Source organism: Paramisgurnus dabryanus, chromosome 8 (genome assembly GCF_030506205.2).
Source record: "Paramisgurnus dabryanus chromosome 8, PD_genome_1.1, whole genome shotgun sequence".
Taxonomy (NCBI): Eukaryota; Metazoa; Chordata; class Actinopteri; order Cypriniformes; family Cobitidae; genus Paramisgurnus; species Paramisgurnus dabryanus.
Window position 1 is genome coordinate 409,116 of NC_133344.1, and position 16,727 is coordinate 425,842.

General features: G+C 43.5%; 2 protein-coding genes across 4 annotated transcripts in view; one reads left to right on the plus strand and one right to left on the minus strand.

Moving 5' to 3' along the window:
• The window catches only part of sidt2 (SID1 transmembrane family, member 2), a 245,192-nt gene that overhangs the window by 195,490 nt on the left and 32,975 nt on the right, over window positions 1-16,727 (plus strand). The gene's annotated exons all lie outside the window — the stretch shown is intronic.
• Window positions 1-16,727, minus strand: part of sik3 (SIK family kinase 3) — a 35,776-nt gene that overhangs the window by 4,498 nt on the left and 14,551 nt on the right. The window contains exons 7-24 of one of the 2 annotated variants that reach the window (XM_065280246.2): window positions 16,528-16,646; window positions 16,109-16,219; window positions 15,894-16,025; window positions 15,191-15,262; window positions 13,220-13,329; window positions 12,953-13,103; window positions 12,708-12,860; window positions 12,527-12,600; window positions 11,995-12,120; window positions 5,083-5,212; window positions 4,865-4,978; window positions 4,715-4,776; window positions 4,360-4,469; window positions 3,997-4,276; window positions 2,283-3,013; window positions 1,826-1,968; window positions 1,618-1,747; window positions 1,403-1,533 (exon numbers count right to left, since the gene is read on the minus strand). In XM_065280246.2, the coding sequence (XP_065136318.1) occupies window positions 1,412-1,533; window positions 1,618-1,747; window positions 1,826-1,968; window positions 2,283-3,013; window positions 3,997-4,276; window positions 4,360-4,469; window positions 4,715-4,776; window positions 4,865-4,978; window positions 5,083-5,212; window positions 11,995-12,120; window positions 12,527-12,600; window positions 12,708-12,860; window positions 12,953-13,103; window positions 13,220-13,329; window positions 15,191-15,262; window positions 15,894-16,025; window positions 16,109-16,219; window positions 16,528-16,646 (2,870 nt within the window). In that variant the 3' untranslated portion in view covers window positions 1,403-1,411. The remainder of the gene's footprint in view (window positions 1-1,402; window positions 1,534-1,617; window positions 1,748-1,825; window positions 1,969-2,282; window positions 3,014-3,996; window positions 4,277-4,359; window positions 4,470-4,714; window positions 4,777-4,864; window positions 4,979-5,082; window positions 5,213-11,994; window positions 12,121-12,526; window positions 12,601-12,707; window positions 12,861-12,952; window positions 13,104-13,219; window positions 13,330-15,190; window positions 15,263-15,893; window positions 16,026-16,108; window positions 16,220-16,527; window positions 16,647-16,727) is intronic. The other variant, XM_065280247.2, reaches the window with a different exon arrangement.

Consider the following 16,727-nt stretch of genomic DNA (forward strand, 5'->3'; position numbering starts at 1 on the left):
ACAAAAACTAAAACTTTGTACTCTATTCTAGATTTAACCGGAAAAATAAAGTTAATTTCAGTTTCTACTTAATTCAATAATAAACTCAATTTAGGATTATTTTCTTACTCCACTGGGAGATATGTTTACTTGTTTTAAGTGTTATTCTATAAATGTGTTTTATATCATTTATTTCAGTAAAAAAAAATTAAAATCTTAAGCCACTTTGCTTACCAAGTATATGTATCTCTTAGATATTTATACTAGAAAATGTGTCACTCACTATAGCTTTTAACTAAATGCTCACCACAGTTTTAAAATATGGGCAAGTTAAAGTTAATGTTAAGCCCTTTTCACACAGACATTACGGAAAATACACGGGAAATGCGTCTGGGATCGTTTGATTTTTGGTTCATTCACACTGCCAATGATTTGCTGGAATGTGCGTGCGTTCACACAGATACCAGAAATTTTCCTGGAAAGTCACGTGACATATTTAAAGTCTTGCACTTGGTAGTTGTTTTTTTCTCTGCAGTGTCTTAAGTTTGCTTGTTATTGATTATTTCACTCTCCAGAAACCACTTGCGTATATTTTAGTTCATGATAAGACTATAAAGAAGCGTGCGACACACTCTTCTGGTATGCTGATGAATGATTTCAGCTTCAGCGTGGATGTTTTTAAAGCTCTTTGACCTCTGCTTCAGTCCAGTTTGCTGATATTTCTCGTCATGAATGTTGATCTGCATGTAAATCCCTCATTTTAAAGGGCTGAAACTTCATTGTTGCGATGACACACACATTACAGCATTGTTTCTGTGTCTTGTTCGCACTAAGGGCTTTCTGGGTATCTTACAGAAATGTTACATAAGTCCTCTTTACGGGGTGTTTTGGTGCATACAGAAGCTTGTCTGCCATTTTTACAGGGATTTTCTGGGACCAAAGTGCTGTGTGAATGAGGTTTAAAAGGAAAAAAGCCCAGAAGACAACAACAGATTAAGTGTTGATAGAAAGAATCGTGTTATTAATTTTACAGACTATTGAAACTGTAGAAAGCATTGTATTTTGCATTTATGCATCCAGTACATTTATTTATTTGATTGGTACATTAAACCTATCTCTTCATTTTGTGTAAGTTCTCAGTTTTCTGTTAGTATGAGAACAACTCTCTGATCATTTGCTAAACCTCATGTATCTGTACATTCTAACTAAATATTTTAACATAACTAAGTTTTCACGTGCACACACCCCTGTGGATTACTCAAGTTATTTTAACCGTGTGACCCAAATTAATTTCCTCATCATCTGTTAATCCTCAAAACTTCATTGGAAACCTGGATGACCTAAAGCAGTTATTGGTGGAGTAACTGGAGTAAGTAGATGTTATTATTGTCTGCAGGACGACCCAAAGGTAAATGTTGAGTACCTGTGTTGGTTAAACCCCGGCCTGTTCCACGCTGTACTGCAGATCAGGTGGTTTATAGCTGAGCAGCATATCGCTGGTGCAGGATGATGGGTAACACGAGGCCGGGTGAAGTTCTGCCTCCACGTCACACGCTAAACAAACAACACAAAACAACATGAGGACTCTTTGTGTGTGTGTGTGTGTGTGTGTGTGTGTTGTAGTGTGAGTTTACACACCTGTGCCCCCTCGCTGCTGCAGCTGCTGGCTTCCACTCAGAGATGATTGGCTGAGGATGTCTGACATGCGGGCGGAGCTAAGCGCCTTCCCAGCCAATAAGCTCATTCCAGACATAGTCTCTGCCTGTTCCTAAAGTCAAAGAGATCTGTGATGAGGACACACGGCACACTAACAGAAACACACACACAGAGAGAGAGAGAGACGTACGTAAGCGTCGTCACAGGTCTGGATGGTGTGATGTCGCTGTAATGATCCTCTGGGTCTGTATGCGTCGCCCTGCGCAGGCCGTGAGCCGTAACCATTGTGATCGCCATCCATCCCCCTGCAGTCGACAGCTTCACCACATGACTCTGACACACAAACAAAAACACAATTCAACACCAGACTCTCCAGATACATCACTGGGTCAAACTTCACACAAAATATTTAAATGACCACATTAACAGATTTCATGTGTTTACACTTTACGCTAGTATTTGTTGCACTGCCTTGATTAGCTTTATAAGAGGAGAAATAATTTAAATCACCTTTGAGAAACGTGACACAAAAAAACAAACCTTACTGCAATTCACTTTTTAGTTTTATAAATTATGTTTTTTTTATAGAGATAAAATGAAACCCAGATGATTCGGATGTTAAATTATATTGCAGAAAAATATCAAACCTCTCGTTGACGCAGCGCTACGCACGTAGGCGTGTCTATGAGTGGGGGAGGAGTAAGGGGGCGTGCCCCCGCGAGGCGGAGCCAACATCTCGTGTCCCTCTGCGCAGGGGGCGGCGGCTTTAGCCAGCAGGCCCTCGTGATAGTTCGGCATCTCGTCCTCTTCCATGCTCTCGGAGTGTGGAAGGGTCGGGACGGGGCACTCGGAAGGGGTCCTGATTTGGAGCAGGTGATGGTAGTGCTGTGTGGGCGGGGCTTGCTGAGAGGTGTGCTCTAAGGTTTCGGCCCCTTGGCCCAGCTGCTGTAACAGTAACATCTCTCCGTAGTCCTGCGGGTTGGCGGTCGCGGCGGAAGGCGGCGCGGGGCGATGCCGTTTCAGCAGCGCCGCGAGGTCTTGCGGGGGCAGCCGGGGGTCGGCGTGTCCCGTGAGAGAGTGTCGAGGGGAGAGGAGACCCTGCAGCGTGGGAGTGACGTGCTGCTGGGCGGGCCGGTACTCCAAAGGCGTCGGCGAGAGCAGAGCCTGCTGCAGTGCGGACGGACTGCCGTAACCCATGACCCCTCCGCCGCCGTGATAACCCTCCAGCCCGGGGACCTTCAGAGACGCCCCCTGCAGGTAAGGGTTATAGGTGCCCACCATTCCCGTCACACCGGGGGAGCCGTGCACCCCCTCGCCGAACAGGTGCGGGTTAAACTGATCGTACGTTGAGGAACAGTGGAAGCGACTCAGACTGCAACTGTAACAGAACAATCACAGTAAAGAAATTAGCATAACCACACCCACATCAGATTTCAGCCCCTAAGGGGCATGACACCCTCCCTTTAATATTAAGGTCAACATGAGAAAGTGTTTTCCTTGTATCAAAAAAAGAAATTAAATGAGAAAAGAAATGTTGAGGGGACTCGATCATTTCATCTTGTACAGCTAAAGCTAGCTAGCAAATCAGACTCTAGCTCCGCCTCTTCGATGTCATCTTTCATGACATTAAAGACGGAGGGCGATTATTGGTCAGGAGGCCACTTGAACAATCTTAAACAGCGACTATCGCACCGGACGATAAAAAACCATTAACAACAAAAAGAGGAAAATGTTTTAGACATTACAAACAGCGTAGAAAATAAAAGCAGATACATAAATTACAAACTCATTTTTAATTTCACTTCTACTTTCAAATATATGAAGTAATATTAATATCAAAACTACAAACACACTGAACAACACAGCTATAGGGTCAGGTCTGATTCTGAAACAAACTACACAACCAATCCTGTGTCAAACTCACTGACGGTAAAATAATTCAAGAGCGTCAGAATATTTGAGATTTGATTCATCTGTGTGTGTGTGTATAAGTGAAGATGACACAGGAATCTACTGAAGAGACACAACATCATCATCATGAAATACCTGAGATCAGCTGTCCATCGTCTCCTCTACTGACACACAATCCTCAATAATCACACAAATCATTTACAAAACAACATTCATTTTACTGCATGAACAAATATAAAGAAGATGATTGTGAATCACTAAAACAAGTTGCACTGGATTGAAATAAACAAACAACAAAGATTTAATACAGTAAAAGTCTTTTACTTTTGTAAAAAAAAAACACACGAAGAAGAAAAATAAATAAATACAAGCATATGAGCCTTTAATAAAACACAACAAATGAAACACAATGCAAGACCTCCGGACGATTCCTGGATTAAATGGCGTCACCTGTGACTTTCAGCGTTATCGGCACTCAGCTGTTTCCCCAGAACTCTGTGACACGGCGTTGCTAGGAAACCCTGCCGCTGAGCTCCGCCCCCAGGTTCCACCTCTTGAACCTGAATGGTCACCTGCTGCGGGTGGGCCTGGTTTAACGTGCGGGTGGGCGGTCCTTGTGGCGCTTGCTGATTGGATAGCGCCATGCGGGGAAGGCTGGTGGGCGGAGGGCTGGCGCTGGGAGACTGATAAATGGCGGTGCCGTGCTGATACTGCACTGCAGACGGCCCACCTGTGGGAGGAGATTAACACCGTCATCATCATCATCATCATCATGACAATCTATGACACGCCTCCTGATTATCTGAGACTGACCGTGCGCTTGCATCATCCCCTGACTCCCCGGTGGAGGACTCTGACTAGCTGGTCTGTACAGATGATTGTTGGGATGGTTGGGAGGGGGACTCGAGGGCTGAATACGCAACCTGAGACAGACAGAGACCGAAAGAGAGAGAGAGAGAGAGAGAGAGAGAGAGAGAGAGACTATAAATATACAGACACCAAAATCATGTAACATCTAAAAGTTTTATGTCATAAATCATCCAGATGTTTAGTGCTAATGATTAACTAACATCTACTAACACTAATGATCTGACACGCCGCAGTCCTGAAACGCGACGGTGCTGGTACTGGCGCGTGGCACCATTTGTGTTGTGTGTGTGTTGTGTACCTCTGTAGCTGGTATGTAAGGTGACTGCTGGGTTGATTTTCTCCATGTGCCAAAGACAGAGCCTGCAGACAGAAAGTCAACACTTTAACATTCATAGACGCAACCTATGTTTTAGTATGTGTGTGTTTGTGTGTGTGCGTTGAGAGAGACCTGTGTTTGCTGGTGTAGTATCTCTTGCTGGTAGAGGATGTGTTGTTGCTGTGTGTGTTCCAATAGACGCTCATCCTGCTGAGTTGCGTACATCTTCTGAAGCTGTTCACACTCCTAAACACATTAAACACACATAAACACACATTAAACACACATTACACACACATCACACGCATCATATCAACAAATATCCAACTGTTATTCCCTGTATGTTGCACCTGTTTGAGCTGTCTGATCTCAAGTTGGGTCTTGAAGGCCTGTATGGTGGCAGCGCCGTCAGAGAAGCGTCTGACGGGAGAGAAACGCTCCATCGGCAGGTGAAGTGTGTTACAGTCTTTATAGGACGACCTGACGCACACACAAAGATGAATGAGTCTGATGTGTTTGTTCTTTTGAAGATGTTTTATAACTGCAGCTTTGTGTACTTCATATGTTCAACACTGTATTAATATATTCAAACCCTGCTGTTCACTTCACAACATTCATCACTTCACACAAATCACACAACCTATATTTCTCAAACATAAACATTAAACAAATCAGCAGCAGATCTACTTTGATGCCAGACGTCCCACTAAGAGATAACATCAGCAGCCCATCTGCCATCCCAGTGAGGTGCTATCAAAATGTTTAAAATAGTAATACAAGCGCTTTCATTGACTGATTTAGGGCAGTGATGATTCAATGTGATGAGATGAAGACAACACACACACACACACACACACACACACAGACACATACACACACACACACACACACACACACACACACACACACACACACACACACACACACACACACACACACACAAACACAGTAACGTCTGAACCAAAATGACTCTTGAACTGTTTTTATATTAAAACACAAAACAGTGTAGTGAATAAATGAATGCTTTTAATCAGATCTTTAAATAAATCAAAGCAATAGTATAAATATAATTGTAAGCAATGTTTATGTCTCATTTAAATGCATTATATACAGTTTCACCACTAGAGGTCACTAAACCACAACAACACTGCAGCTTGATGACACTGTTAAAGAGTAAGGGATGATGGGAATTGTAGTCTTTAAGTTCAGTGTCAATAGGAAGTGATCTGCCAGGACTTACAAATCATGTTTATGAATGACGTAATGAAATAGAGTTTAATAAGCGTTACATTATAATGTAAGAGCACTGTGTGGCTCTGATGAAAGCAAGAACAGAGTGGTGTGATAGACGCCCATCATTGTTGTCATCACGACACCCCATAACTGAATCTACACAACACCAGATCAATACACGTTTAATTATCTTGGCAACATTGCACACAATAAGGATGTCAATCCTCTGCTACTGCCATCATTATCAGTTCTGTGAATGTAAAAATAACGTGTGTGTCTGTGTACTGGTTTACCCCACATTATTGCCCCATACACACGTCAATGTTTCAAGAGTGACAATGGCATGTAGCTGTAGTGTGTACAAGCCCTATGACGACTCAATAATAATATAATGTGTAATCAGGTCTCTACTAATATAACGTGTAGACATCACTTCACTGTCCCTATAATTCAAACGGCTAAAAACAATTATACTATATCATTTTTATGAATAATGTACAAATGCAGAAAATAGATAGAAAATAAATACATACAGAACAGAGTGAAAGACATAAACTGTGTCAAACATTTAAAATAAACATCAGCTAAACACTGAAAAATAAATCAGCTCAGTGTTGGTCTGCTGAAGTTATGGCATCATCACACGTGTTTACCCCGCAATCACTCCGCAACAAACACTACAACATCACACACGTTCGCTCCGCAACAAACACTACGACATCATCACACCGCTACAAACACTACAACATCATCACACGTGTTCACCCCGCAATCACTCCGCAACAAACACTACGACTCACACACGTTCGCTCCGCAACAAACACTACGACATCTTCACACGTGTTCACCCCGCAATCACTCCGCAACAAACACTACGACATCACACATGTTCGCTCCGCAACAAACACTATGACATCATCACACGTGTTCACCCAGCAATCACTCCACAACAAACACTACATCACACACGTTTGCTCCGCAACAAACACTACGACATCATCACACGTGTTCACCCCGCAATCACTCCACAACAAACACTACAACATCACACATGTTCACTCCGCAACAAACACTACGACATCATCACACGTTCACTCCACAACAAACACTATGACATCATCACACGTGTTCACCCCGCAATCACTCCACAACAAACACTACAACATCACACATGTTCACTCCGCAACAAACACTACGACATCATCACACGTTCACTCCACAACAAACACTATGACATTATCACACGTGTTCACCCCGCAATCACTCCGCAACAAACACTACGACATCACACGTTCGCTCTGCAACAAACACTACGACATCATCACACGTGTTCACCCCACAATCACTCCGCAACAAACACTACGACTCACACACGTTCGCTCCGCAACAAACACTACGACATCTTCACACGTGTTCACCCCGCAATCACTCCGCAACAAACACTACGACATCACACATGTTCGCTCCGCAACAAACACTATGACATCATCACACGTGTTCACCCAGCAATCACTCCACAACAAACACTACATCACACACGTTTGCTCCGCAACAAACACTACGACATCATCACACGTGTTCACCCCGCAATCACTCCACAACAAACACTACGACATCATCACACGTGTTCACCCCGCAATCACTCCACAACAAACACTACAACATCACACATGTTCACTCCGCAACAAACACTATGACATCATCACACGTTCACTCCACAACAAACACTATGACATCATCACACGTGTTCACCCCGCAATCACTCCACAACAAACACTACAACATCACACATGTTCACTCCGCAACAAACACTACGACATCATCACACGTTCACTCCACAACAAACACTATGACATTATCACACGTGTTCACCCCGCAATCACTCCGCAACAAACACTACGACATCATCACACGTTCGCTCTGCAACAAACACTACGACATCATCACACGTTCACTCCACAACAAACACTATGACATTATCACACGTGTTCACCCCGCAATCACTCCGCAACAAACACTACGACATCATCACACGTTCGCTCCACAACAAACACTATGACATCATCACACGTGTTCACACCGCAATCACTACGCAACAAACACTACGACATCACACATGTTCGCTCCGCAACAAACACTATGACATCATCACACGTGTTCACCCCGCAATCACTCCGCAACAAACACTACGACATCATCACACGTTCGCTCTGCAACAAACACTACGACATCATCACACGTTCACTCCACAACAAACACTATGACATTATCACACGTGTTCACCCCACAATCACTCCGCAACAAACACTACGACATCACACACGTTCGCTCCACAACAAACACTATGACATCATCACACGTGTTCACACCGCAATCACTCCGCAACAAACACTACGACATCACACATGTTCACTCCGCAACAAACACTACGACATCATCACACGTTCACTCCACAACAAACACTATGACATCATCACACGTGTTCACACCGCAATCACTCCGCAACAAACACTACGACATCACACATGTTCACTCCGCAACAAACACTACGACATCATCACACGTTCACTCCACAACAAACACTATGACATCATCACACGTGTTCACCCCGCAATCACTCCGCAACAAACACTACAACATCACACATGTTCACTCCGCAACAAACACTACGACATCATCACACGTTCACTCCACAACAAACACTATGACATTATCACACGTGTTCACCCCGCAATCACTCCGCAACAAACACTACGACATCATCACACGTTCGCTCTGCAACAAACACTACGACATCATCACACGTTCACTCCACAACAAACACTATGACATTATCACACGTGTTCACCCCGCAATCACTCCGCAACAAACACTACGACATCATCACACGTTCGCTCCACAACAAACACTATGACATCATCACACGTGTTCACACCGCAATCACTCCGCAACAAACACTACGACATCACACATGTTCACTCCGCAACAAACACTACGACATCATCACACGTTCACTCCACAACAAACACTATGACATCATCACACGTGTTCACACCGCAATCACTCCGCAACAAACACTACGACATCACACATGTTCACTCCGCAACAAACACTACGACATCATCACACGTTCACTCCACAACAAACACTATGACATCATCACACGTGTTCACCCCGCAATCACTCCACAACAAACACTACAACATCACACATGTTCACTCCGCAACAAACACTACGACATCATCACACGTTCACTCCACAACAAACACTATGACATTATCACACGTGTTCACCCCGCAATCACTCCGCAACAAACACTACGACATCATCACACGTTCGCTCTGCAACAAACACTACGACATCATCACACGTTCACTCCACAACAAACACTATGACATCATCACACGTGTTCACCCCGCAATCACTCCACAACAAACACTACAACATCACACATGTTCACTCCGCAACAAACACTACGACATCATCACACGTTCACTCCACAACAAACACTATGACATTATCACACGTGTTCACCCCGCAATCACTCCGCAACAAACACTACGACATCATCACACGTTCGCTCCACAACAAACACTATGACATCATCACACGTTCACTCCACAACAAACACTATGACATTATCACACGTGTTCACCCCGCAATCACTCCACAACAAACACTACAACATCACACATGTTCACTCCGCAACAAACACTACGACATCATCACACGTTCACTCCACAACAAACACTATGACATTATCACACGTGTTCACCCCGCAATCACTCCGCAACAAACACTACGACATCACACATGTTCACTCCGCAACAAACACTACGACATCATCACACGTTCACTCCACAACAAACACTATGACATCATCACACGTGTTCACCCCGCAATCACTCCACAACAAACACTACAACATCACACATGTTCACTCCGCAACAAACACTACGACATCATCACACGTTCACTCCACAACAAACACTATGACATTATCACACGTGTTCACCCCGCAATCACTCCGCAACAAACACTACGACATCATCACACGTTCGCTCCACAACAAACACTATGACATCATCACACGTGTTCACACCGCAATCACTCCGCAACAAACACTACGACATCACACATGTTCGCTCCGCAACAAACACTATGACATTATCACACGTGTTCACCCCGCAATCACTCCGCAACAAACACTACGACATCATCACACGTTCGCTCTGCAACAAACACTACGACATCATCACACGTTCACTCCACAACAAACACTATGACATTATCACACGTGTTCACCCCACAATCACTCCGCAACAAACACTATGACATCATCACACGTGTTCACACCGCAATCACTCCGCAACAAACACTACGACATCACACATGTTCGCTCCGCAACAAACACTATGACATCATCACACGTGTTCACACCGTAATCACTCCGCAACAAACACTATGACATCACACATGTTCGCTCCGCAACAAACACTATGACATCATCACACGTGTTCACACCGCAATCACTCCACAACAAACACTACAACATCACACATGTTCACTCCGCAACAAACACTACGACATCATCACACGTTCACTCCACAACAAACACTATGACATCATCACACGTGTTCACCCCGCAATCACTCCGCAACAAACACTACGACATCATCACACGTTCGCTCTGCAACAAACACTTCGACATCATCACACGTGTTCACACCGCAATCACTCCGCAACAAACACTACGACATCACACATGTTCGCTCCGCAACAAACACTATGACATCATCACACGTGTTCACACCGTAATCACTCCGCAACAAACACTATGACATCACACATGTTCGCTCCGCAACAAACACTATGACATCATCACACGTGTTCACACCGCAATCACTCCGCAACAAACACTACAACATCACACATGTTCGCTCCGCAACAAACACTACGACATCATCACACGTGTTCACCCCGCAATCACCCCGCAACAAACACTACGACATCATCACACGTGTTCACACCGCAATCACTCCGCAACAAACACTACGACATCACACATGTTCGCTCCGCAACAAACACTACGACATCATCACACGTGTTCACCCCGCAATCACCCCGCAACAAACACTACGACATCATCACACGTGTTTACTCCACTATCGCTCTGCAACACAGTTCTTAAAAACATCGGGTACCTGTAGGTACCCACATAAAAGTGTCTGAAACGGGCGGATTGTGACATTCCTAAAATTTACAGGCGGGGATGCAGGCGGATAATTAACTCCTTGTGGGCAGGTAGTAGCGCGGATAAAAAATGTGCAATATTTGTATGTCTAAATTACCATTACACATATGCATCAACGAGATGACATTTGACCCATCACATCACCACAACTGACAGTGGGACTTTTGTTGATGCTTTTCATAGCCTAGTTTGAGTGAGCGTTGCAGGATGAAGTAAAAGTAAATTTGGCGAGTGAAGTATATAAAATTGTCGACAACGAGTCTTTAAAGGCAAAATCAGATGTGTGGAGAAAGTGTGGTGCAATACGAGGTTGTTCATTTTTTCTTGTTCTTTTTTCATGAATAGGTCAAATATTAACGAGTCTGGGCAGGTGCAGATTTATTTTTTATATTATCACCGGTGACGGGTTAGAGCTGGTGCTGAACTTTGCGGGTACAGGCGGGCGCGGGTCTCCAAAATGGAACCGTGCACAACTCTGCTCCGCAACAAACACTACGACATCATCACATGCATTACTCTGTAACAAACACTACAGACTACACTAACTGTGTCCTGATTCACTCATTTAATCACACAACTGTGTGTGTGTGTGTGTTTGTGTATATATCAGTTAGTGTGTGTGTCAGCGAGGGTGTGTGTGTTAGTGTTTGTGTCAGTGAGTATGTGCGTGTGTATGTCAGTGAGTGAGTGTTTGTGTCATTGTACGTGTGTGTGTCAGTGAGTACGTGTGTGTGTGTGTTTACGTCAGTGAGTGAGTGTGTGTGTTATCTCTCACCGGCAGTGCTGATCGGGGGTCCAGCCCCTCTGCCGGGCTCTCTGTATGTCTGCTGAGAGCTCGCTGGCCGTATGGCAGGGACCCACGCCGTGGGTGCTGTGGCGCTTCGAACTGTTCGCCAAATACCTGAACCACATAAGCAGCACGAATCAGCGCTCTGATTGGCTGCCTCCAGGCGATTGTTTTTGCAAAGCGATTAGACAAAAGCAAAGCCACAGGAGGAAGACTGGGCACCACCGCTCAGCACAGTAGAGAGAGAGCTCATTTTGCAGGAGGGGCTTCAGAAAGTGTATGTAGAGAGATAGTGTTCTTATGAGATACTAAACTAATGCACAGACAGACAGACTAACAGAGAGATAGAAAACAAGAGAGAGAGAGAGAGACGCTCCCAGCTGAAAGCAGCAATGCAGTTTTTAGTGTGTCCTGCAGCTTCCAGACACACACACACACACAAAAGCCCAACACACACAGCAGCAGCACCACACACCTTCACAAACCCCTCACACAACACAACACAACAGGTCTCTGATACCTTTTAACAGCCTCCGCATCGGGTTCAGCATCAGATTCTTCCTCATCCACTGGAGCCACAGCAGGTATGGGATGCTGACACACAAACACATTAAAGCTCGACAACATTCTCATCTACACAAACGTCAAAGATCCGGTCATTTATTACTGATCATTGTCTTTGCTAAATGCTGTCATCTCACCGGGCTGGTGACTAAAGGCGACTGTCCGCGCGGCCTCTTCAACAGCTGCTGTGCGTGAAGCTGAATGTTAGCGCCACCGTCAGACGCCCGGCGACCTAGAGGACCCATCCCGTTCAGGAGCTGAAGCGTCGGAGGCTGCAGGAGAGACTGCTCCTGTACACAGACACAGACAGAGGGATGCTCGTCATCAATAAACACACAAGCAGATAGACAGTCAATCTGAAGCAGAAGTGTCTGTGATTCACCTTATACTCCAGCTGCTGGGTGGGCTGTAGGTTCGGCGTGGGCATCAGATGCATCTGTGCCATCGTGGGTAACAACGCAGGGAAGGGCGGCTGAGGAGCCACACGTGGAAATCCAGTGGCCAGTTTCTGTAGATCCTCCTGAAGCTCAGCCCTTTGATTGGTTGGAGGAGTTTAAAGTAAAGTGAGAGTGGTTTGGAATCATACAGTATTGTCCGGCACACCGTAGTGAGAAAATGTCCTAGAAAGAGAGAAATGTTAACGCAGTACCTGGGGTCCGGCACACCCACAGTGTGACGCCTCATGGACAGATATCGGGCCATCGCTTCTGGACTGGGCTCTTCTCCCTCATCACTGTCCAGAGCCATTGCCCCGTCCGTCTGAAAATAACACACATACAGATTCTTTGGTTTCTGGCTTTTGATGAAAATATCATTTAGTTAATATTTAACACAGTGCTGAATGAAGTTAAACACAACTATTGTTTACAGGTCAGATACTTATGTGTAGTGGAAACTTAATATTTCATGTGTTTTAAGCAGTTTTATATGTTGCATTTGTGACACATATCGATTTAAAGGGACATTACACTTTTAAAAAGAAAATATGCTCATTTTCCAGCTCCCCTAGAGTTAAACATTAGATTTTAATCGTTTTGGAATCCATTCAGCTGATCTCTGGGTCTGGCGCTAGCACTTTTAACATAGCTTAGCATAATCCATTGAATCTGATTAGACCATTAGCATCGCACTAAAAATAACCAGAGTTTGAATATTTTTCCTATTTACAACTTGACTCTTCTGTAGTTACATTGTGTACTAAGACCGACGGAAAATTAAAAGTTGTGATTTTCTAGGCAGATATGGCTAAGAACTATACTCTCATTCTGGTGTAATAATCAAGGACTGTGCATGGATACTACACACTGCCCGAAAATTGTCCCCTTGGTTACTTTCAATAGCAGGGGACTATTTTCAGGTGCTGCGTAATATCACTACGCCTGCTGCAGCCGTGTTACAGCAGATAAGTCCTTGATTATTACGCCAGTTTGAGAGTATAGACGGTTTCATCGGGCGCACGTGCGGTGACACGATAAACGTCTGGTCCGAACGTTACTTCCGGTTTCTGTTTGTTTAATTGTCTGACTAGTTGCTGAAACTGAACTCTTGAACAAATACCTTGTCAAAAATAACAAATGTTTTGGGTTCCTATGTAATCTACGTGTTGTTTATTTAACTTGTTATATCAATAAACTACTTTAAAAGGACTTTGTTGTAATTTATACTTTGTAGAGTTTACCGGAAGTTACATGATGACAACGAAAGCAGCATGTTTATGTTGTTCCTGCTGTAACCGTCTATAGTTCCTAGGCATATCTGACTAGAAAATCGCATCTTTTAACTTTCTATCAGTATTAGTACACGATGTAACTACAGAAGAGTCAAGTTGTAAATAGGAAAAATATCGAAACTCTTTGATTATTTTTAGCACAATGCTAATGGTCTAATCATATTCAATGGATTATGCTAAGCTATGTTAAAAGTGCTAGCGCCAGACCCGGAGATCAGCTGAATGGATTCCAAAACAGTAAGAATCAAATGTTTAACTCTAGGGGAGCTGGAAAATGAGCATTTTTTTTAAAAAGTGAAGTGTCCCTTTAAGATGACATAGAAGTCGCATGTATTCCCATTTGCATGTTCAACCTGTAAAACATGTGACCTGTATCTGATTTATGAGCACATATGAAAGGTTTTTTTTTTACACGTGGTCACTTCATGTGTTTTCTCTGATGGGATAGCTATTTCATTGTTAAAAGTGTTTCATTTACATTCAGACAAATGAATGCATTTCGGCTAAACAGACATTAATCTGATCTTTTAGTCCTGCACAAAATGCAAACGCACTTTCATTTCTCCGCCTTCAGAAACTTGAAACGATGCTTCTGCAACAAAAGGCCTCAGTTACTGTATGTTGGGTCTGTGTGCTCGGTCCAGCACTAACATATGTATCTTCAACCAGCAGATGTATTTACCAGACCACCTCTTAAAATGGTTTGAATGATCAGATTTAAACAATCAGACAGCTATTCAATCAGAGTAAACTCATGACTAGGTGTAGTGGCTCACATCAGAATAGAAAAGATCAGATTAAATGTGGTTTGTGCTGTTCACGTCTTGCAAAGATAACTGGGTCACATATGAGCAAAAAATCAGATTTTGACTGCAGTGTGGTCGTCCTCACCTCCACAATCTGATTCTCTGGGTTTATGAGCTGAACCTGTGGAACCGTCATACTCACAGAATTACTCTGATCCTAAAACACACACAAACACACAAACACACAAATGAGTTTCATCAATAGACCATCTTTAGTCAAACATGACTGATTCTTCTGAAAGATGAAAAGCTCTGAATCAAATTACTCAAAGATGAAATGAAATGAATCTATAAATTTATTAAAATGAATAAGATGAAATATAAATGATTCTTTTGTTTAGATAATTACGTGAAAACATGCATTGGTTATTTGTAATTAGACGGTTACTGAATTTAAGCTGCATCTAACATTTCAAAGCATAGTTAAAGATATAACAAATTAAAATTCCCCAAACTGAGAAATAAAGTCTGTGTCCTCCGCTGGTTATATCACTTCAGAAATAAAGAGTTATACAATCAACATTTATTTCATGCAAAGTGTAAAATCTTACTCTGAAATTAAACGGTTTCTTTTCTGAACTAAGAGAAGCTGCGGCTAACAAAAGCGTCCTCCAGAGGACCTTCACAGGCTTTAAAATGAGACGCAGCATTTATATCACTGGACGCAATCCCTCTTGGACTCTTTCTAACCAGATGCATTCATGAAGTATGTAAATGAGATGCTTTCATGCATATTCCTCTCATCAGAGCACAGAAATCAAAGGATTGTTAGCGGTAACCGTACGCACCTGCACGGCATTGAGTGCGAAGATGGGACGCGGTGTGGGCGGAGTCACGCGCAGACTCTTGTGTCGCTTCAGTTTGTCAGACAGCAGACTGTAGGTGGCGCTGTAGTGATCGTAATCATCTGCGTGCAGAGACTGCAAGTGGACGCACAAAGAGTTAACACATCACAGAAGCTTTATTGTGAGTGTACTTGTGTGCGTTTTAGTTTGTGTGTCACCTGTAAGGTCCGCTCGCGGTCGAAGCCCATCTCTGACATGACCATTAAGATCTGTTCATTGATCAGCTCGGTTTCTCTCTCCACCTTCACCTGCTCACATTCCTCGATCAACTGAGATTAAACAGATAAAAGAGGGAGCTCTGTTAGTGTGCACCCTACATAGACAGCATTTCAAGACATTATAGATGCGCCCCACAACCTATTAAATTGCTTTACACAATCTCTCTTTTCTGGTAAATATTTTAGGCAAGGCCAGGGTTACACAATCCCAGAAGTCAATGTGTTTTATTTAAGGTGGTAGATGCACAATTATATTTGATTCAGCATCATTCACAATAAAATATCAGACTTTATTGAACCAGCTGATTGTCATAAAGTGTTTTCTTTATGTATACATCAATGAAGTTTTGCTTTCTTACTCTGTCAAACTCTGGGTCTGGGTCTCCTTGTCTCATCCACTTGTTCTTGCAGATTTGCTCCATTGAAAGACGTCGACTGGGTTCCAGAACCAACATGTGTCTGATCAGATACTCACAGTCTGAAATACACAATCACTTCTGTCAGTTACAGAGAACATGAGTGTGTGGTGCGTGTCCGTGTGTGTGTGTGTGCCCGTGTG